A 23,562-nucleotide genomic window follows, 5' to 3' on the forward strand; every position below is an offset into this window, starting at 1 on the left:
AAAACATGAAATGAAAGGACGTGGAGTCCAGGTTCTGTGTGGGCAACATTGGCCTTTATTTCCACCTGGGTGGGGGTGAGCTGAGCTCAAGAAGGAAGTCAGCACATGGGTTAAGGTAGATGGGGATTTAAGGGGTTGGAGGGGTGGGGGTGGGCACATTCCCTCTTTCCTGGGTGAGACATTTTACTTGGGCGAGTTGGTTTTATTTGGGAGGGTCCTTCCATTTGACGCTATCAGATTTTTCACATGTTCACCATTCTCATTCCTGTATTTTGCCTCAGGAATTTGTGCATCAAAATATTTCAATTAATATTTGTAAAATTCCTGATGTACCTAGCGAAGTCAAACTGATACCTATTTAATAGTAATTTTATCCTATTGTGGGGCATATGCTTCTTAAGCAGAAATTACTGAAGTCTATGATAAATTTGGAAAGAAAAAAATTATTTTGTGGACCTTTGTTTGACTTTTTCCACAAAGTATTTAAAGTGCCATTGTAAGTTAGACAGGTTTGTGTTTTCCTTTAAAAGCCTATGAAGTATTTTTTTTTTAAAGAAAATATATACCAAGAATTTTTTTTATTTAGTTAATCAAATAATAAATTTTAAAAGTTGAGTTATCTTACTAATGCTTAAAGTTACAAACAGACTGTTAAATATGGGACAAAATGTGAATTAGCAAAATTTAACATATATTTTGTATATATTTTCCAAGTGGGGTAATAAAACATGTAATAGTACATTTAAAAAATATGATGTACTTTCTTAAATAATAAAAATTCTATAGCTAAGACCAGAGATGACACTATGACCATTTAATTAGTAATATGTGCTATTGGGGTTTGGGTCATTTTCATTTTCACGTGTAGACAGAGAAACATAAGCGTGTGTGTGTGTGTGCGTGTGTGTGTGTGTGATGTGTGCAGATGTATGCATATGAGTGTTGAAATAATAATGTACAAAGACATTTGGACCCTGCTTGTTTTAGTAACTCACAGGGTTCCATTAAATCCATATTTGCTGACCCCCTCCATGTTGTCAGGATCCACCTGCAGATGTTAAAAAGTGAAAAGCCCCTAAAATTTTTCCACATTTTGCCTTGTCATTCTATTCAAATGCAACTCACTTTTAGACTGGGGGAAAAGTGTTTACCTGATCCTATTGGCCCATTCTTTAAGCCTATTATTCTCCTAAGCAGTGTAAACAACCTGTAACTTTGATCTTGCTAAAAGCAAAACATAAAAGGTTCTATATAATCCCCAGGGTATACTGTTCCCATTGTTCTTCTAGCCCTTTCTTCTAAGTAGCTTTACATCCCATTGCCGGTTCTCTACTGCACACGCAGCATTACAGTCTTGGGAGTTGCATGCTCTTTAATGGATATAAAGTGAGAAGGTGTGGGGAAAAATCCCAGCTTCACTGCCTTGGAGAGCCATTACTATGAAACAGGGAGCGATCGATTAGCCTTGCTGGGCTGCAACCTAGGCCTGAGTCTCTGATACACGGGTGGAGGGTGGATAGATCCTACGGATATCCTCCCATTTCGCTCTGATCAGGTTAATGTTTTAGGAGTTTAGTCAGTTACTAAATATTCCCCAATCAAGCCAGTTGCTCTAAATTTAGGGAAAGTTCCTCCCAGAGACTGGGAAATCTTAGACGAATAACCCTAATTTCCAGCACTATGGTGATTTTTCATTCTGTTTGATTTGGGGAGGAGGACTTTCCCTGGGAAGCTAGCTCATGTGCAACTAGCTAGCATCTATCACACCCCAGAGATCACCTCAGTTAAATTTTAATCAGAAAGGAAAATATTTGTCATTTCTCTAAGATGAATATTTGCCTAATGTTCTGGAAAATTTAAAATACTGCTCTTAGCATACCAATTATAAGTAGAATACTATTAACCTTCGATGCAGCCATTGCCCTTACAGCATTCACTGCTGTGCTCTTATACCCCATTTTCATAAAGTAATCAAACGCTTTGATAAATTGTCATCCACAATGTAACCGCGCACTTATCCTCTACTAACTATACGTAAATACCTTTGGTTCATATTGATGTAATTTGTTTTCATTAAGAAATGTTTATTGATCAGTTCCTATGTACAAGAAAATACAGTGCTGAACATGAGCTGGATATGAGAATGAGAAAGCATAAACCAAGCACATTCTTGAAATAACAGACACAAGTACGCAAGTCAGACGCAACCCTGAAGAGAGAGGGAGGCTATCCAGCCTCACTCCTGTATCCTGAGGCTCACTTAAGCCTTTTAGCTAATTCTATAATAGCCCTTTCTGCTATATGAGAAAATTAGTATTTAATATGTGTGCCTCTCCATCAGGAATAAGCATTTTAATATTAGGGCGATGTTTTAATCAACTCTAGATTCTTATCTCTAAAACAGATGCCAGAAATATAGTACATGTGTATACTATGGTCGCTTGGCTTAATATAAAAAAACAGATTAAAGGTTAAATAGTGGAGAACCCCTAGAATCAATTTTAATAATACCTCTAGCCAATTTTAATAAAGGAAAGTTTTGTAATTACTATTTGGCTATAAATTGAAGTTATTTTTAAAGAAAAGTCTAAAGCATTAACATGTGTAACTTCACTGATTTTCTAAAATTCCTATGAATAATTTTTAGCATTAATGGTAAATATATAGGCTTGGCGCCCGAGGCTCAGTCAGTAGGGCACTGGCCAGATACACCGAGGCTGGTAAGTTTGAGCCTGCCTGGGGCCTGCTAAACAACAATGACAACTGCAACCAAAAAAATAACCGGGCATTGTGGCAGGCACCTGTATTCCCAGCTACTCAGGAGTCTGAAGCAAGAGAATTGCTTGAGCCCTAGAATTTGAGATTGCTGTGAACTGTGACACCATAGCACTCTACCAAGGGCAACATAGTGAGACTCTGTCTCAAAAAAAAAAAAAAAGATAAGTACATAATGAAGATTGCATTAAACTCAATAACTCAAAGTTATATTTATTTTTGCATGGCTTTATCTATATTATATAGACATTTTCATATATAACCTTTAAATTATTTGTTAAATTTTTCATTTTGGTTGTGAAACTTTGCTGTGGCATCCCAAAGCCACCATTTCTAGGGACACTTTCATCATGAAGGTATTGCCTTAACTCAAAATGTAAAATTAGCAAATCTTGATTTTTTTTTTATACTCTGGTCATCTCATATTGCACTCCGATTTCCCTTAGATGTCTTGTAAAGTGTACAATATATAATAATTATGTCATTTTCTTTTTTATGTATTTTTAAATTCTTATTTCAATTTCTATTGATTTCTGGGGCATATGTGCAGATTTGTTGCATGGTTATATTGCAGAGTGGCAGAGTCTGGGCCTATTTTTAAACCTTCACCAGTTAACGTACATCTCGTACCACTCTCCCACCACCTGCCACCTTTCCAAGTTTTCAGAATCTATTATTCCATTCTCTGAGTCTATGTGAACTTATTTTTTATCTCCCACTCATAGGTGAAAACATGCAGTGCTTGAATTTCTGTTCCTATGTTATTTCAATTAAGATAATGGCCTCCAATTTCACTGGCCTCCAATCCCCATGCTGTTTTCCACAGAGGTTGTACTCATTGATGTTTACTTAAACAGCATATAAGCAATCCTTTTTCTCTGTATTAGTGTCAACATCCATTGTTCTTTGATTTTTAATAATGGCCATCTAACTGGAGTAAGATGGTATCTCATTGTGGTTTTCATTTGCATTTCTTCAATGTCTAGTTATATTAAGCATTTTTAATGTGTTTATTGGGTATCTGTATGTCTTCTTTTGAAAAATATCTGTTCCTGTCATTTGCCCACTTTTTCTTATTCAGTTGTTTGAGTTCCTTGTAGATTCTGGATATTAATCCTTTGTCACCTGTATAGGTTGCAAATATTTTCTCTCATTCTGTGAGCTATTTGTTCTTTTGATTATTTCTTTTGATGTGTAAAAGCTTTTTAGTTTTGTTGAGACCTATTTGTTTATTTTTGGTTTTGTTGCACTTGCTTTTGGGTTCTTTGCTTGGGTCAAAGTCCAACAGAATTTTTTCTAGATTTTCTTTTAGAATTGTTATAGCTTTAGGGCTTAGATTTAAGTCTTTAATCCCTTGAGTTAATTTTTTACATGATGAGAGGTGAGAATCCAGTTTCATTTTTCTGTATATGGCTATCTAATTTTTCCAGCACCTTTTATTAAATAGGGTATCCTTTCCTCAGGATATGTTTTTGGTCCATTTTGTTGAAGATCAGTTGGTTCTGGGTATGAGGCTTTAGTTCTGGGTTCTCGATACTGTTCCATTGATCTATGTTCTATTGTTATACCAGTACAGTGCTCTTTTGGTGACTGTAATCGTATATAATTTGAAGTAAAGTAATGTGATCCCTCCAGCTCTGCTTTTTAATTTAAGTTAGGATTACTTTGGCTATTTGGAAGTTTTTGGTTCTGTAGGAATTTTAGGATTGTTTTTTCTAATTGTGTAAACAATGATATTGTTATCATAATAGGAAGTGCTTTGAATCTATAGATTGCTTTGGGCAGTATGGTCATTTTAACAGTACTGATTCTTCCGATTCATAAGCAGAGGATATTTTTTATGTGTTTCTGTCATCTAGGATTTTTTTCTTCAGTGTTTTGCAGTTTTCCTTGTAGAGATCTTCCACCACTTCAGTTAAATTTGTTCTCAGGTATTTAACTATTTTGTAGCTATCATAAATGGGATTGAGCTCTTGTATTGGTTCCCAGACTGGTCATTATTGGTGTATAGAAATGCTACTGGTTTCTGTACATTAACTTTTTATCCTGAAACTTTACCAAGTTCATTTATGAAGGAGAGCCTTGGGTATAGTTTAGGTGTAAGATAGTATTATAAGTGAACAAAGACATTTCAACTTCTTTTTTGTTGTTGTTATATTTTCAATGGCATCCAAAATTTCCTTTATTCTTTCATTTCAGATTATTATAGGGATACATACAATTAGGTTACATAGTTTGCTTTTGTAAGGTGAAGTCTGACTTGTAGTTTTGTCTTTCACCCAAGAAGTATGCTATGCCCCCACACAATGTACCCATTAGGTAGGAATTTACCCAACTCTTTTCTCCCCCTCCCTACTTGAATTGTATTGAGTTTTTTCTCTCCTCTGAACATGTAGGTGTTAAACTACTAGTTCCAATTTAGTACTGTGCACATGTGATGTTTGTTTTTCCATTCTTATAATACTTCACTTAGGAAACCGTTCTCCACTTCCATCCAGGTTGTTATAAAAGATTAAAAAAATCTCCATCTTTTGATGGCTGAATACTATTCCATGACATACATTTACCACGAAATCTAGTCATGTATTGGAGGGCACTTGGGTTGTTTCCATATTTTTGTGATTGTGAATTGTGCTGCTATAAACATTCAAGTACAAATGCCTTTATGATAAAAAGTCTTTTTTTCTTGTGAGTAAATACCTAGTAGTGGATTGCAGGATCCCGTGGTAAGGCTACTTTCAGTTTTCTGAGGAAACTCCATACTACTTTCTATATTAAGTTGTACTAGTTTGCAGCCCCACCAATAGTATATATGTTCCTTTCTTGTCACATCCACATCAGCAACTGCTGCTTTAAGACTTTATCATGTGAGTCATTCTCACTGGGGATAGGTGATATCACAGTGTGGTTTTGATTTGCGTTTCTCTGATGATTAGAGACAATGAGCATTTTTTCATGTGGTTATTGGATATTAGTCTGTCATTATAAGAAAAGTTTCTGTTCATGTCTCTTGCACAGTTTTAATGGTGTTGTTTGATCTTCTCTTTTTGATTTGCTTGAGTTCTTTGTAGATTCTGGGTATTAGCACTTTGCTGGATGTATAGCATCACACATCTTCTTCCTTTCTGTAGGCTGTAGGCTGTCTCTATGGTTTCTTGATTGTGACCTTGGCTGTGTGGAAATGTTTTAACTTGATCAGGTTCCATTTGTTTATTTCTGTTGTTACCGCAATTGCCTTTGGGGTCTTTTTCATAAATTCTTTTCATAGGCTATTATCTTTGAGAGCTTTCTTTTAGAATTTTTAAAGTATACTTCTATGCTTCATATGGAATCAGAAAGAACCCCAAATAGCCAATGCAATTCTACAAAATAAGAACAAATCTGGAGGCATCACTTTTCTAGATTTCAAAACATACCCTATATTCTATACTACGAGGCCAGTAGTACTGTTCAAAACAGCATGGTATTGGCATAAAATAGAGACATAGACCTGTGGTATAGGGCAAAGAATCTAGAGATGAAACCAGTCTTATAAACAACAGCATACATCAGGGAAAAAATCCCTATTCAACAAATGGTGTTGGGAGAAGTGGTTCTCCACATGTAAAAGACTGAAACAGGACTTGCACCTCTCACCACTCATAAACATTAACTCATGATAGATAAATGATGCAACTTCTTCTTTTCCAATTTGGATGCCCTTTATTTTTTTTCTCTTGCCTGATTTACCTAGTAGTGGGATTGCAGGTTAGCACTTCTGGTATGATGTTGAGTATGAGCAATGAGAATGGGCATCCTTACTTTTTTCCAGTTCTAAGGGAAATGCTTTCAACTTTTCTCTGTATAGGGTGAAATCAGCTGTAGGTTTTCCATGTACAGCTTTTATTATTTTGAGGTATATTCCTTCATGCCTATTTTTTAGAGGGTTTTTATTATGAAGGGATACTACATCTTATTGGTTGCTTTTTCTGCAACTTTTGAGATCATTATATGTATTTGTCATTTACAGGGTGATGTTTTAAAGCATATATACCTTGTGGAATGACTAAATCTAGCCACTAAACATATAGAAAATTTCACAAAGTTATCATTTTTGTGGTAAGAACATTTAACATCTACTCATCTAGCATTTCTTAAGAATATAACACAATGTCATTATCTATAGTCATATGGTGACTATCTTTTGGACTTACTCTTCCCATCTAAATGAAATTTTTTATCCTTTGACCAGCATGTCTCCAACCACTCCCCCAACTGCCCCAGCCTCTAATAGCCACCATTCCACTCTACTTCTGTGTGTTCAGTTTTTTTAGATTCTGCAGATGAGTAAGATCCTATGGTGTTTGTCTTTTTGTGCCTGGTTCATTTCACTTAACATAATATCTTCCAGGTTCATCTATGTTGTCATAAATGGCAGGATTTTCTTCATTTTTATGGACAAATAGGTATTCCATCATGGACACATGCCACATTTTTTATTGCCCTCCCCTATCCCTGCTCCCTTGTTCCCCGACCCCCCACCTTGAATTGATTTGAGTTTTTCCCTTAAGTGGGTGTGTATTAGATCCTCTATGGGCTTTATATTAGTACTGAATACACTGGAGTCTTGCTTCTCCATTCTTGTGATGCTCTACTGAGAAGAATGTGTTTTAACTCCATCCATGTTAATACAAAAGATGTAAAGTTTCCATCTTTTTTTTATTTTTGCAGTTTTTGGCCAGGGCTGGGTTTGAACCCACCACCTCTGGCATATGGGGCTAGCGCCCTACTCCTTTGGGCCACAGGCGCCGCCCCAAGTCTTCATCTTTTTCAAAGGTTGAATGGTATTTCATGGTATCCACATACCACTTTTTTTGGTCACTTTTTGCATTTGTTAGGTAAAATCTATCTTATAATTCTGTCCCACCCCCATCTTATTATGGCTTTAATTTGAGTTTCCTAGATGACTAGTAATGTTGACCATTTTTCATATATCTATTGGTCACTGTCTCTTTTATGGGACATATATGATTAGGTTGTCCCCATTTTTTAATGTAGTTATTTGTTTTCTTGCTATTGCGTTTTTTGAATTTCTTATATATTTTAGATGTTCATCCCTTGTAAGATGTCTAGTTTTTAAGTAGTTTCCTCATTCTGTAGGTTGTCTATTTGCTTGTTGATTGTTTGCTTTTTTGTGCAGGACCTTTTTAGTTTAATACAATTTCATTTGTCTATTTTTGCTTTTGTTGACTCTCCTTTTAAGATTATTTTCAGAAAATAATTGTCACTTTCAACATAAGTCTTCTTATTTCACTTAAAGGAGTCACACTGTGAATGGCTTAAGTAGGTTATTCCCATTTCCCTCTATTATTTATGCTTGAAGTAACTGCTGAGCTGTTGCTGCCACCTTAATCAGTCACGAAAAATCACAGGGTGGCAGCTAAAAGAAGCAAAGGCTGAGTAACATGGCTGAAGTAGGAGGACACTAATCTTTTTTAAAACCAAGAACAAAATTATTCCATGTGATGACTTCCAGTCTCCCTTAAAATTGACAATGCAGGTTCAGAGTAATGAATCCATAGGCTTTGAATTTCTTAACTGTTTATTTTGACAATTGCTTATGATGATTCTATGTCTCTTTCTCCTGCTTGGTAAATATATTCTCTTTTGCAATCTCCCACACCATTATATTTAGGCACTGTATGTCCCACAATTTTGGCCTGTGATTTGAGTCTAATAAATCTAATTACCTGTGAACTTTTGGGGAAAAAAATGTTATAGCCTATCACTAGGGTATTTTTATTATCTATTTTAATACCTTTCTATCATTTTTGAGATTCTAAATAGATACTATAATCAGTTTAGTATATAATAAATTCAACTATGTATTATTTATCCTAATGAAACTATGACTGATAATCTAATTCCAGGGTTAAGTTACACAAATTATGGAATTCTCATGGCATAAGTTATTACATTATTATTCATTATTATCAAAGACATACTTAAAATTTTAACCTACCTTTTTGGCCAATATCACAACAGGTTAGGCAGCAAGTTAGCCTGGTTGAAATGTAAGGCAAATCACAAATTTCAGGACTTCCATTCATTTATCTGGGGGGGAGGGTTGACACTCAGGGCACTTATGTGCGTGTATTCTGTGTTTGTGTTCAGTAATACAAAATTCAGAAATGGTTAGGAGGAGGATCTATTACTAAGATAGGAAAGCCAAATAGGATCAGATTATATACAGAAAATTTCTTTCTTCTGTGAATATTTTATCTTTCACTTTTATCATAAGCTATGCTTTCAATTTTCGAGTCTTTTGTTATAGTTTAAATGAAGCAGGTTTCCTTGAAAGAAGTTACAGAATTGAATGCTTGATGCTTCTGATGGCTCCAAATGATACTCTTGTTCAAGTTTTAAAAGAAATGGTCCTTAAGCAGAAAGCTGATATAACTCAATCTGTCCTCACTATTCATCTGTTTGCCTAATTAAATCCTATCTGTAACAAAGCACTTAGACAATAGAATTGCTCAAGGAAGGTATTCTTTCCTGAAAATAAAAAGTGCACAAACTGGACTCAAGTCAGATGTTAGTTGACTTATTCAATCAATGTGTAACAAGCAGAGGGTTTCTTGCTATAACATCAATGCAAGAAGAATACAAATGCAAAAGAATTTCGGTTGGAATCAGGCATTTCAGGAACTAGAATAAGTGGAGTCAGGGTTTGAGGAGGGGGAGACTCCTATGCCATTGCTTTCTGGTAGTGCTAAGTTCCGCTGGAAATTGCACTTTTGATACATGCACCCACAACAACATTCACACACTTGAAAGGGTTATACACATCCTTGTGGCAAATTACATCCTAATTAAGCCACTTCATGTTTATGAATGTGAAATTTTCCAATAGTTGAAATTGCTGCTTTTTCATTCAATTAGAGATTACAAGAGTTTTCTCTCCTTTTTGTGGATGAAGTTGAGGAATTACTTAATTACTGATGTTAAAAGCAATGTTGTTATGTGAATTAGTTTCTGTTTTAAAAGCACTTTTTGATTTTTGTGTTGCAGGCACTTTTCATGTCTGTCTTCTAAATACATGTGCCCGGGTGTCCCTGCTGTCATGAGCACCTTGCTGGCTAATATAAATGCCTTCTATGCTCATACCACAGTTTCGACAAATGTACAGGTGTCTGCTTCAGATCGGTTTGCCGCTACCAACTTTGGTGTAAGTATCATTTTGTAAACTTTCAAATTCATAGTAGTTTATGGAAGTCACATTCCAAGAGGCTTTGGACTTGAGATATTCTCAGAATCTTACTGCAGAAGGTACGTGTTGGGGTATATCTCTTAGTGTAATAGGCTACATCTCAAAATTTATTTGCAATGTTTTCAGTGAAATAACTGAATGTCAATAGGGGTCTTCATAAGATTGAATCTCCCTATCTGGAGTGACCTTTTCCAATGGGGGAAAAGCATCTGTTTGATAAAGGAATGCTGAGATTTTATAGGCAGTTTTCTATGTATGCAAATTTGAGGTTCATCATTTCAGATTCACCATTTTTTAGATAGTTTTCTGGTAAGTGTGAGCTTGGCTACCTTCTCTGGTGCCTGTGAAGCTTCATTGACACTTTCTGTTGGTTTCTACCCATACTGATAGATAACAGCACAGCTCTATGCAAAAAATAGTAGGTTTATAAAGAGCCTAAAAGAACAACCTCTACCTAATTAGGCTGCCCATCTGAAGTATTTGAAGGGATCAAGAGCACATTGAAAGTAGAAATGTAAGAACTCTTAAAGAGCCTGAGGGATCTGTGTGTTGCACCTATCACTGGAATCCATGCTCTACAAGTATAATAAAATTGATATTGTCAAGACTGGAAATAGGATATGGATTAAGAGTAATCTCAGTGAAGCAGTAAGAGTCAAAACTAACATAGAATTAGTGTGGATGGAGAAAGGAGGACAATTTCAGAGCTTTTCAGGACATAAATTCAACAATGCTTGATGCCTTTGGGGACATAAGCACTGAGGGAAGGAGAACGTGGCCTGGGAAGAGTCCCAGGTTTTTGGCCATGGCAGCTGAGTAGGAAGTATTGCTATTCAACAACTCTGTCAGATATATATATATTTTTTTGAGACAGAGTCTCATTTAGCCACCCTCAGTAGAGTGTTATGGCATCATAGCTCACAGCAACCTCCAACTCTTGGGCTTAAGCAATTCTCTTGCCTCAGCCTTCCAATTAGCTGGGACTATAGTTGCCCGTCACAATGCCCAGGTATTTTTTGGTTGTAGCTGTCGTTGTTTGGCAGGCCCAGGCTGGATTCAAACCCAGCTCTGGTGTATGTGGCTGGTACCCTAGCTGCTGAGGTACAGGTGCCAGGACAGATACATATTTTTATTCTCCTTTTCTTTGTCTTGGAGGAACTAAGATGTCTTGTAAGAAACTGATTCGTGACACTAGAGTTCTGTGTCTTCTATACTTACCATTTCATTCACTGAATAGATTTTTATTATTGAGTATGTCATTAGAAATAAAATTTGGGGGCATGTCATAAAACAGAAACAATTGAGGCACAGTAGATAGAAAGGTGAAAACCCAGAAGGGGGAACAATGTACTGCTGGGTTTCTTCTTTTTTCTGCCCTTTTGTTCTAAAAGAAAGAATGCACATGTAGGGTGTGAGGTGAGTTTGAATGAATCAAAGGAAAAAGTAATTTCTATATAATGACAAATCAAATGAAATACTAGCAAAAGAGAATACTCTTTGGGTGGGGAGTCATGGAGGTTAAGTTTTTATTCAAATTTAGGAAATCAATTTACTCATCGAAACCGCATTTTCTCAACCTGTTCAATAGAGATGGCAATTGTGTTCCGACATTTTTCTTAAATTTAAGATGAACATCAAATGAGAGAAAAGATGCCAAACTAGTTTGTAAAAGTTAAAAATGCTCTTCTTCTGTAAGGTGTGAGGATTTGTCTCTCCTGCACTGCGTACGGGATAAGCCAGTGCATCACCAGCAGCTGTCAGCCTCAATGACTCCTGTAAGGGCTGGGAGCAAAGAACATCCCCTAGCTACCTCAACAAATGCTGTTACGACCAACTGCCAGATCACAGAACTGTTCTGTTCCTAAAAACCTCATCTTAGTAACAGCACTCATTGTCTTGGGACAATGAATAAAGTAAATTGTACCATAAAGAATTCTGTGTTATGAAATTGTCTGGTTTCTAATATTCTGCCTGTGGAGCATAAGCCAGCCTTATGAAACTTCCAAGAAAGAAGACGTGTTTATATGATTAATATCCACCATAAAAGCTATCTGGAGGAAAATTAGATAGCATGCTCCTTCACTTCATGCTGACCCAAAGAAGAGAAAGCTGATTGGTTTGGATACATTTCAGTGTTTTGGGGGCAACATGGTTATGACAAATTGCATTTTAGAAATCATATAACTTAATGTAGACTGGAGAAAAAAAGAAATATTTCTTTAAGGTACATCTTAAATTGGTTAGTTGTATATGGACTTATTGATATTTTTCTCTAACTGCTGAAAATAATGCTATTTACTAAGTTAAATATATTTAATTATAATGTTCTCCCATGTCCACTTTGGAGCCCTGAGTTTTGATTCACCTGACCACTGTCACTTGGGACCTGGAGATATTATATGGTACTTTCTTTATCTCTCTTGAAGCTATGTCACCAAGATGTTTTGAGTCCTCCAAATATAATCCAGTGGAAAAAGATTTCTTACCAAAAAGAATTGTAAAACAGGCAAATATTTAAGGAAAAAAAGAAACACGACTCTTATAAATGTAGTTTTTTTTAATGTATAGATGTTGTTTGAAATTATGGTGTGAATGAAAAATGCTTAAAAATTGAAAAACACAGAAGCCTTGAATGTAGGGAGGAGGTATAAGCAAAATTTGGTGAGGAAAATGGTTAGAGAAATTGGATAAACATGATAATGAAAATGGGATATTAAAAAAGGCAAGGTAAACAATTTTGGGAAGGGGCTGTGCACAACATTGTCACTTATCATGGAGAGTTCAAGCAAGGTGAGGAAAGAAATGAGCCCATTGGATTTGATAAGTAGAAGGTCATTGTCCTGTTAAACAGTTGAGGTCAGAGTGTGATTTCAGGGGGTCATTCAGTGAATGCCATAGATCAGTGGTTCTCAACCTTCCTAATGCCTCCTAATGCTGCAACCCTTTAATACAGTTTCACATCTTGTATGACCCCCAACCATAAAGTTATTTTCATTGCTACTTCATAACTGTAATTTTGTTACTGTTATGAATTGTAATGTAAATATCTGATATGCAGGATGTATTTTCATTGTTACAAAGGGGTTGTGACCCACAGGTTGAGAACTGCTGCTTTAGAATGAGAAGGGGCAAGATCTCTTCAGAAACTTGAAGAAATAGTGTGAGATTCCTCAAGAATACACTAGTGTGAAAGGAGGAAGGTGGTATGGATTTGGATTAGCCCCCAGGGGAACACAAAGAGAAATTCTGCGCCATGTAAAAGGCATTTCTACTCAAGCTGGTATTATATGATGTTGGGCACTATGGATTTGTTGTCACAATAATTCATGGGGTTGTGAGCTCTTCCCTGGATTTGCCAGCATTATGATGCTGAAATTTTGCAGGAAAAAAGGCAATAGAAGGGAATTTATGCAGTAACGATGCTGTAAAGAGAAAAGAAGTGATTTGCTGTGGGGTTAGGTTTTAATAGATGGCTCTATGACAACTATGATTAAAACGAAGAGGAAAGAAGAGAAGAAGACAGAGAAAGAAAGACAGAGTCAGAGACAGAGGGTTATACTTCAATTCCATTCCAAAGGGGAAGTCTCAGGTCCAGGGTATAACTGTGGGAGTTGACTGTTGGAAATTGATTGTAAAACATTGGCATGCTACAGCTGGCTTGTACCTGCTCATGAGGACTGATTGCTAAATTTTCAGGGATATTTCAAGCTGGTTGTTAAACACAGCCATCCTTGAAACGGCATATGTTGAAAGTATTCGCATCTGGAAATTGGCAAATGCTAAACATTAAGGCTTTCTGCTTTCAGAGAGCCAGTTTGCCAGTGCATCATTGAGGGCAAATGTGGTCTGGAGTAAAGACCTGATAACTTGACTGGATAAAATATCTCTATGTATATAAAGGACACTTACGGATAGATCGGGGTTGGAAAGGATGAAAACTCCATGAGGTAGAAGTCAATATTTTAATTTTGAAGAAGTCTTTAAGAAGCGTATTTAATAAGTTTTTTCTTTGACACAAGTAGCAATTTTACTAGTAATTCATTTGATATTTCCTGACTGTTTTTGTTTGTCTGTTTCCTAAGCATATATACTGTCTTTGGCATAGCCAGTCCTAGGCAATACAAAATATGCTAATACATATATTTTTTACTATTAAATATCTTCTTTTATTTGTCTATTTTTGCATCCAATACATATTTATCTGATACTTCATGTCAGCTACTACAACAGGTAATGGAAGGACTGAAAATAAATGTTGACCTTTACTTTCTGAAGGTCATGTTCTAATGGAATAATCAAGTAAACATGTGTAAAATGTTTACATTGGGTATGTTGCTGTCAAAATGTGGAAAGTGCCAAAGAAGTTTGATCTTGTACATGCTTTGAGTGGGACACAAAATGATTAATTCTCTTTGGGGACTCATGGAAACTTGACAAAAGAATAGGACTGTTAGAGATCAGTAGTATTTTCAAAGCCCCAAATTAGTAGAAAAACTATGACAAGCCTAGGGAGATATTTGAGTAAAAATGATAAGAAGATACAAAACAGGTTCAACCAAATGTGTGTAAAATAGTCTCCCTCCTGAGTAGGGCAGGTAGAATAAAAGACGAATGTATAAGAGGAGGCTGGAGTTATTGATTGATAATTGGATGTCGAGGGCCTTTAGTGCTGTGATGTTTGAGCTTCATTCTTAAGGCATAGGGTACAATGTGATAGAATTCTGCATTAGGAAGATTACTCTGCAGAGGAACTATTGCAGAGGGGAGAGAGAGCATTGTATAAGAGATAGCATTCACAGTGATGGAAGACCTCCTGGCAATTTTAAGTAGAAAGGGATTTAACACAGTCTACAGTCTTATCTGAAGGACTGGAGGAGGAACCCTGCATAATAATCCTCAAAATAGTCCAGTGAACTGTTAGCTTTCCTACAACCAGGAAAGGCTGGCACAAAATAGTCTAGTGAACTGTTAGCGTTCCTACAACGGGAAGCTGCCTCTGTTGTCGGTGACACACTGTCCTTTCAAAACCACAAAGGTAGGAACAGGTGCTTTTAAGAATAAAAGAATTTTAATAGAAAATTCTGTATAAAATTAGTATTTATTTATGAAGAACAGCATAAACATTATAAAATCCAGGAATTAGAAAAATCCTCATGATCTTTCCTTTAATGAATTGCCTGACGAACCTCTGTAATACTTTTTTCTATAATTCTTGGCTGCTGATTCTTTGCTCAGTTCTTCACATAGAAAAAATTCTGAATTTTTTTTTTTATGGAAAGAAAGAAAGATAATGTAGTACTTTAGCAGAGTTGCTAAAATATATACAATTGATACTTTAGAAAGGATTGCTTTACTTTCATAAAGCTACGTATATTTTAATGAGTTTTAAAAAATTTGAGTAAACATCTCTTATGTTATGATTCATACGTGATATAAAAGCAAAAATTGCACCCAGCAAATTTAAATAGGCAAGGCTGACTTTATTCAAGGCTACTGCAATGGGGGAGAGAGGTCAGAGCTTACCATAGTTGGAACTCAACTCCTCTGAAAGAAAAGGAAGGACCTGGGTGGCACCTATGGCTCAAAGGAGTAAGACGCTGGCCCCATGTACTGGAGGTGGCGGGTTCAAACCCAGCCCTGACCAAAAAAAAAAGAAAAGAAGAGAAAGGAAAGGAAGGAGGGTTCTAAGGGCTGGAATAAATCAGAGGGTCCCAGGGAGGGTACAAGAGGATGTCGGGGGAAGGTTGAACAACAGGGTGTGTCCAGCACTCTGAATTATTCTGAGTTTGCACTTTCTTTTCTGTGACTAGGCTACTAGGCTATCTGTGTTAATTGATGCCTATCAAAAGTAGGCTCCTGAATCCCCAAGAAGGCTGAGATATGGGGATACTCTCTTCTTGATGATCACATTTCAAAGGGAAAGCTTCCAAATCTTTCAGAGATCTTTCTTGGATTATAAAACTGGCAAGAGGCTTTTTAAAAGATTTACATTTCAAGGGGAGAGAAAGAACTTGCAATTAGAAGCTTTCTGAAGAAAATGCTCTAAGAAAGGGGGTCAGGACCTTGTGTCAGGAAGAAGCCTGTTTAGCTTAGTCAGGCTGAGGGCAACCTCAGGGGGCCTTGATTAGTGAACTAGAACATTCCAGTGCTTTTCACATTTTCCTTTGAAGGGACTCTTTAACTATCCTTTGAAGTGATGAAATTTATGAAGCAGTTTGTCACTGAAACCATTATTGTAGCCATATTTTATAATTTTGTGACATTTCCATTGATATCCATATTAATCTCAAGTCAACAAGACCTGTACATATGTGTCCAATATGTTCATATGATTAACATGAATTAAAACATCAAAAAATATAGTAGTAGCCCATGCATTAACTCTACCTGAAATGTGTCTCTTTTTTATTAATAATTGCTTTTTAAATTATAATGTCTGAAAAAGATGCCCAGTTTGCTAATCCAGATCAGAATAATTTTTATGTTATGCCTACAAATATTACAAAAACTTAAGATGACATGACGAGAGGCTTAAGCACTCCTTTCTTATAAGAACTGTCCTTCCACAGTCCCCCAAATCCTGGGAGAAGCATCCTGAGAGGGCTTATATGGGGTGGCCACTGCCTGTCCCCCAGTCAAAAGCCCCTCTCTGCCCATCAGCCAAATCCAGCTTCCCAACTGGGTTTTGTAAGCTAAAATTGGTTTTCAGAAGCGAGGAATAGTTTTAACATTTTTAAATGTGGAAAAAAATTGACTATTGTTTTGTGACACATGAGTTTCATAAAATTCAATTTCAGTAGACATAAATAAAATTTCACTGGAAAATAACTGTGCCTATTTGCTTACATACTGTCTGTGCCAGCTCCAGTGCTTTGGGTCAGACTGAACAGTTGTGACAGAGTCTGGGAAGTCGAGAGTATTTACCATCTAGCCCATTATAGACAGTTTGCTAACCTGGGCTAGTTATTCCAGTCAACTAATTAAACCCAAAGTTTTGATAACTGACAATACTTAGTCATGGTAATTAATGGGCTTCCTAATACAAAAAACTGAATAGTGTGGTGGTTTTAGATATTGTGACATTCCCCTAGAGGAACATTTCTTAGTCATCCAGTCTTTTGTTATTTAACTAGATGGCCAACAGGCGGTGGGGCCTCCTCTGCAAAAGCAAAATCAATCTAGTTAAATATAATAACATAAATAACAGTAAAATTCAAGCTGTCCTGCTGTTTAAAGAATCTCCATGAAAATTCAATCAGCAGCATACTTTTAATTTCACATCATCTGATATTGTTGGGGATTTAGTGACAAGAAACCCGGCAGTTTTCTCCACAGTTTTCTCTTTTCCTTGAATGTAAGATTTTCAGCTGGGCGCTGAAGCCCAGGGAGAGAAACCGAATGTGTGATTTATATCAGTCAGAATTCTGTTCAGCTGCATGAAACAGAAACTCACCTACACTGAACTGAATACGATTTCGTTTTTTCCCTCATGTAACTGAACTCCAGACGTGAGGATTTCAGGGCTGGGAGAGCTGCTCCAGACTGTAATTTTTGAAAAGAGTGCAGATGGGATGGGGAGGGTCTGGGAGTGACTTTCCTAACGTTCGTTTAGCTTTTCATCTTGTGGGCATGAAATAAGGGCTGTGTTTTCTAGGGTCTATTACAGCGGTTCTCAGCCTGTGGGTTGTGACCTGTAGGAACTGTATTAAAGGGCTGCGGCATTAGGAAGGTTGAGAACCACTGGTCTATTAGATTTTAGGTGGGCAAAGGGAGGAAGCACAAAGGGAAAAAGTAAGAAAGCTCCAAAGTTATATTTAACAAAGAAATCGAGGGCAACACTAATATACCAAATACTATCTGCCAAGCACTCTTAGGATCACCCCAAATAATAATTAATTAATTGGCAGGGCGTGGTGGCTCAAGCCTGTCATCCTAGTACTCTGGAAAGCCAAGGCAAGTGGATCCCTTGAGCTCAGGGGTTTGAGACAAGCCTGAACAAAAATGAGACCCCATCTCTATTAAAAATAGAAAAACTAGCTGAGGGTCATGGTCATGTCAGATGCCTATAGTCCCAGCTAATTGGGAGGCTGAGGCAAAGGTTCACTTGAGCCTGAGTTTGAGGTGGTTGTGAGCTGTGATGATGTCACTGCTCTACCCAGGGAGATAGAATGAGACACTGTGTCAAAAAAAAAAAAAAATTAGATAACTGATAATATGGTAACTGAGTAACTGGTAACTTTGCTCTTTGGCATAAGGCAACATCTCTTTCATTAAAAAAAGAAAAAATAATAAACTCTTTGGCCAAGACCATGCTACATGGCCATACCCAGAGGAAAAGAAGTCTGGGAAAATAAGAATTTCATGTTGGGCACATTTGACACATGAGATTGTATTAGAGAGGAACAGCGAAATACTGGATATTGGGCAGAGAATCAGCACAATTTTTCCCAGTGCGTATAAATAAGGACCAGTGATTGGGGCCACAACATGGGCAATATTGAAGATTTGCACCAATCATGGAAGTCAGATAAATCAACCAGAGACATGACACGAATTACAGTGACTTTTACAATCTCTTGAATGACTAACATTACTGTGACCTAAAGTGATTAGGGTAGGGGCTCATCTTTTTTTTTATTTTAATGAGAGCCACCAACCCACGTGGGGTAGGAGTTGGGAAGTTAATAAAGGCCGGCCTGGTTTACCTCCTCCCTGGGTATGTATAATAGAGAATGGCAGAGAATAATTTAAGAATTTCAACTCATCTCTATGTTTGATGGCTTCCTTGGCCTAGGGGTCTTAACTTGCCCAGGGAGGAAGCAAATTTCAGTTGTTATGCTCCTTTATTCCCTCCACGCAGGTGCAGACTTTGTTCCCTGATGTGTAAACATGAAGGCAGTTTACTCAGAGAACTGAAGTTTCAACTTAGGAACAATTCATCAACTCTTGTTAATATTCAGTTCACTCCATCAAATCAGTGACTTCAAGCAATGAGAGTCTTAGGCACCATAAATCCACCTCCTACGTGAAACTACTCAGAAAAGTTTCCCTTTCTGTCACTACATACCAAAGTGCAATTTGCTGGTTTCAGAATGTTAATGTAGGGAGAGAAATTTTCTGTCATTGCATCCCATCTCTTCCCTGGTTTTTATTTTTGATGAAAAAACTGGGACTCAGAATAGTGGAGTTTCTGCCCATCGGGTTTGTGTGTGCCTTTGATGTTTTCCCCTTGTTTGTATTTAATGCATAAAACCCCACCCTGCACTATTAGCAAAACTCTGATCTCGCCACAGTGTCATACTTCCGTGAAGAGGACAGTCCAACCCTGCTATAGCATCAGTGGGAAGCAGAATCATTTCTTGGACCTGAATGATATGCTACTTTTATCACTAAATCATAATCATCCTTTAAAAGCAATTGATTCTTTGAGATTATGAAGTCCGTATTTGTTTTCGAAAGGAAAGAAAATGCTTTTTCAAATTGGTTTTGACAAAAATAACAGCTGTTCCCACTTCTAAAGGTGGGGAGAAGTTGACCAAGCTATAACTTACCTTCTGGGGAGGTGGAGTTACTGGCTTGCAGTATCAGGAAGAAGGATGGGCTGACTTTTCTCTTGATGCCTTTATATTGCAGTGAGTTCTTGGGCATGAGGAAGTACAGAGGCAAATCGTTTGTGCTGTTTCAACAGAACACAACTTTCTAGGTTCTTTGTTGGAACAGTTATACACTTTTCATTTGTCACAGGGAGGTGGTAATGACTTACTGGAAAGAGCACAGATTAGATGTCAGAGAGACCTGAGTTTGAATCACTGCTGTACCACAAAGCAGCTCTACGATCTTGGACAAGTCATTGATTTCTTTGATCCTTCTTTGTGTTCAATTTGCACAATAATTCATAGAATTGTTCTGAGGACTTACTTTAGGAACAGCCATTTATTTCCATTCTCCTATTTTGTGTTTGCCTTGAACAGAGGGAAAAATTCATAAAGCTACTGGACCAGCTGCATAACTCTTTAAGGATTGACCTGTCAAAGTATAGGGTATGTACAAAATTATTTCTGTAAAGGTAAACTGTTTTATAATGTGATTTCTCGTTATATTATAAAAATTATCCATTAGGTATTGGAAGAGTAAAAATACTGACCTCAGTAATCCAGTCCATCCACTGTGTCAGTCAGTATTGTTTCTGCCTGCAACAATACTCGGTGTTGTGAGCACGTGGGCCCACGTGTAGCTTTAGTTTTACAGATTTTTTTTTCAGAAGTCATTAGATTTAGTGACCTTCAGCCTAATCTATTCAGTAAACATGTGGCCCAGTACTCATTTTGAAAGCTCATCCTATGTTACTGAGATATTTTGCTGACTTTTTCCCAATTTCTAAGATTCCTACTGGAATTAACTACTTAATTCTTTCTTCTCCTAGATCAGTACAGTATCCTCTTTCAATGGTGTCCAGTGTTTATTATCATCCATTCTGTATTTCACCTGCAAGGGAACACACACAAATATATTCATGTATAGAAGTGCATAAATAAACACACACAGGATTTTATTTATAAAGTATCCTAGTTAAAAACCTTTAGTGACAGTTTTAGTTACCATAATGGTAGGTGCCCTTCTGTATCTTACATGGTAAAACACTTTGCTTTAAACATCCATTCTAATTGGCACTCGTTCTCATGCATCCATTTGTAATTAGTCTTTTATTGACAGATACATTAATTATATATTTCTGGAAATTATAATTCCAATTTTTATGAAACTCACATCTCGGGTTGGAACCAGGGCCAGCATGATGAGAAGAGAATCAATGGTCTGATCATTGGAAAAGATACTTTGGGTCAAGAAGGGCCTTGAGGCCACCTCATTCTTCATCTCACTCTTTAGGCACCCCCACTCTGCTCACACTCGTTTGTATCTAGAAGTTAGTTGTGGTTTCTTTGATGGCTTTTGAGAAAGCCAATCTGAAAGCTTCTTAACATAAAAAAACTTCTCAGTATTAATATTGTTTCTTAGTCCAAACACTTGCAGAATTATACCTTTCCTTTAACATTCTGAATATCTATAATCTTAAACGCTACTTCTCATCAAACCTCACTATAAAAAACCTTGGTTGAAATCCACATTATTTCAGGAGAGACTATGTTTGTCGTGCAACTTCATTTTGTAACTTTTAAAAGTTTCTTTATGACTAAAAGTAAACGCAGCATTTGTATAATTTCCATCTTGGGAAAAGTATGACAACGTTTTCTAATCTATACTGTGCTCCCTACTTTTAGAAGCAAATCTATTTTATGAATAAGGTTTACTAATGTAACATCACAGTCATGATAGTGCTTTGCCTATTTCATGGCATTGTGAGGATAAATAGGACAGGAAAATATAAATATAATTCTGACACTAAAGCGTTAGCATCTCCAAATTGTTTATGTTCCACAATGAAAATATTTGAAGACTACTTTAGGAATTTTGACTAAATTGTATGCAGTTTACTTCCTGTTTTCTTTCATAGGAAGCAAGTTTTGTTTCCCCCCTAGAGGTTTAATGGTGATCACTTCGCCCCTTTTCTGTTTCTTCATTAACCAGGAAAACTTTCCTGCAAGCAACAGCGAAAGGCTGCAAGACCTGAAATCAACAGTCGACCTGCTAACAAGTATCACCTTTTTTAGGATGAAGGTATCTTACTTTATTACTGTCACTGTCTTGGAATGACACAGAACACATTTATTCCCTGGGAAAATGTGATTTTCCCTGCCTCCTGATCAAGCGCTGGGTCAGCCCCATCGATTAAGCTGTGCTGTCTTTGCCTGAGCTAAATGAATCTTCAGCATAAGGTGTACTGAAGACGAGATTATCCTGGACATTTAAAATGCTCTGATACATTTGACTCAGTTCTAAATTCAATCCACCTTCAACAGAGCTCTCTAATAAGTAGACATGACACTTAAAATAAGAATCCCAAAGCATGGGGAATGGATATGGAGTTCACTGCTAATTTTAATTTTAAATGATGTATTTTGTTGATAGGACTCTTTAAAGTTTACCCCCATGTTAGCAACTTTCAGTGCCTGTGTGGGAGTATATTTGGTCACCTACCTGCACCATTGGTATAATGGCTATTACCTAACAAACTATTCAGGCATTGCTTTTTGGATATATCTCTTTTGTTTTAATAGCAAGTTATGCACAATCATAATTTTGGCCAGCAATGCAACTTAGGTAAAGTCTTTCCAAAAAGTACTTGCCAAACTATGGGTGAAAATGTGTTGCTCTTTGAAAGACAGTATATCCAGAAAGTTCCTGGACAGAATACAAAAAAACAAATTTAAAAAACCCTTTTCTTTTAATTTGCCTGTGATTTTTTTATTAGAAACTCTAAAAATGATATTTTATAATATTAAGAGAGACATAAGACAAAACTATATTGAATCAATGGTCATTCTTTAAAGTTTAATTAAAATTCATTTGGTTTGAAATCAGGCTAAACTGGGTAACTGGGATAAATAGAATTTATGTCAGTTCTATGCTACCATCCGTAGTTGCTGGAAGAGCATGCAGAAAATGAGGGTGAGACCCGTCAGGTTTTCTGGGACTGACAGGTGATGTCTGCCATTGACACTGAAGGAGTGAATGGACTTGAGGATACAGAGAGCCCGCCTGGTGCTGCTCCTCTGCCATATCTCAGCCACAAGCCTTGCAGTGCTTAAAGACACAGTGCCTTCAAACCTGCAACTGCTCCTTCCTTATCCTCACTAAGAGTGGTTGACTTTGCTTCCTATTTCACTGGCAGAAAAAGGAGGAAAGAGAGGAAAGGGTTCTCTAACCCTGACCACATGGTCCCACCACCCACTCCATCTAGGTCCTGAGCTGCCGTGATGAGCCATCTGTTCTCCTAGACAAGTGCATCTCTTTCACTTATGCGACTGATTTCCTCTCCTCTTGTGTATGGAAACATTGGTCCAGCATCCTCCCCACTCTCCTGAATTACCAACTTTTCCCTTGAAACATCCTATTCATTTCCCGATCTTAAAAATACTACATGACTTCATTTTCTTCTACTTTCCTTTTACTAGAAAAACTCCTCAAAATAGTTGTCTGTTTTTCCCTTCCATTATCTTTTGAACAAATTCCTCCTTCAATCATCTTCGCGCATTACAGACAGTGTAATTCATTCTTGTACAGTTCCATTATTTATTTATTTATTTATTTATTTATTTATTGCAGTTTTTGGCCGGGGCTGGGTTTGACCCCGCCACCTCTGGCATATGGGGCTGGTGCCCTACCTCTTTGAGCCACAGGCACCACCCCAGTTCCATTAATTTTGATAAATGTGTAGTCAGATAACCACCTTGGCAAGATATAGAACAGGTCCATAAGCCTGCAAAATTCCGTGGTAGCCAACCCCTCTCCCACAGCCTGACGACCGCTGGCCTGTTCTCAAGTTGTAGGTTCGCATTTTCCAAAACATCATGTAAATGAAATAATAACTGATGTAGCATACACAGTGAATATTCATCTATGGTATTGAGAACATTGAT

The 23,562-nt window shown here is 37.0% G+C and overlaps 1 protein-coding gene across 1 annotated transcript in view; it reads left to right on the forward strand.

Moving 5' to 3' along the window:
* Positions 1–23,562, forward strand: part of UNC13C (unc-13 homolog C) — a 527,267-nt gene that overhangs the window by 263,944 nt on the left and 239,761 nt on the right. Inside the window, 3 exon segments of the mRNA XM_003784369.1 lie at positions 9,826–9,982; positions 19,996–20,064; positions 21,611–21,700. Coding sequence (XP_003784417.1) covers positions 9,826–9,982; positions 19,996–20,064; positions 21,611–21,700 — 316 coding nt within the window.

Source organism: Otolemur garnettii, unplaced genomic scaffold, assembly GCF_000181295.1.
Source record: "Otolemur garnettii isolate 467f Iridium unplaced genomic scaffold, OtoGar3 scaffold00011, whole genome shotgun sequence".
Lineage (NCBI taxonomy): Eukaryota > Metazoa > Chordata > Mammalia > Primates > Galagidae > Otolemur > Otolemur garnettii.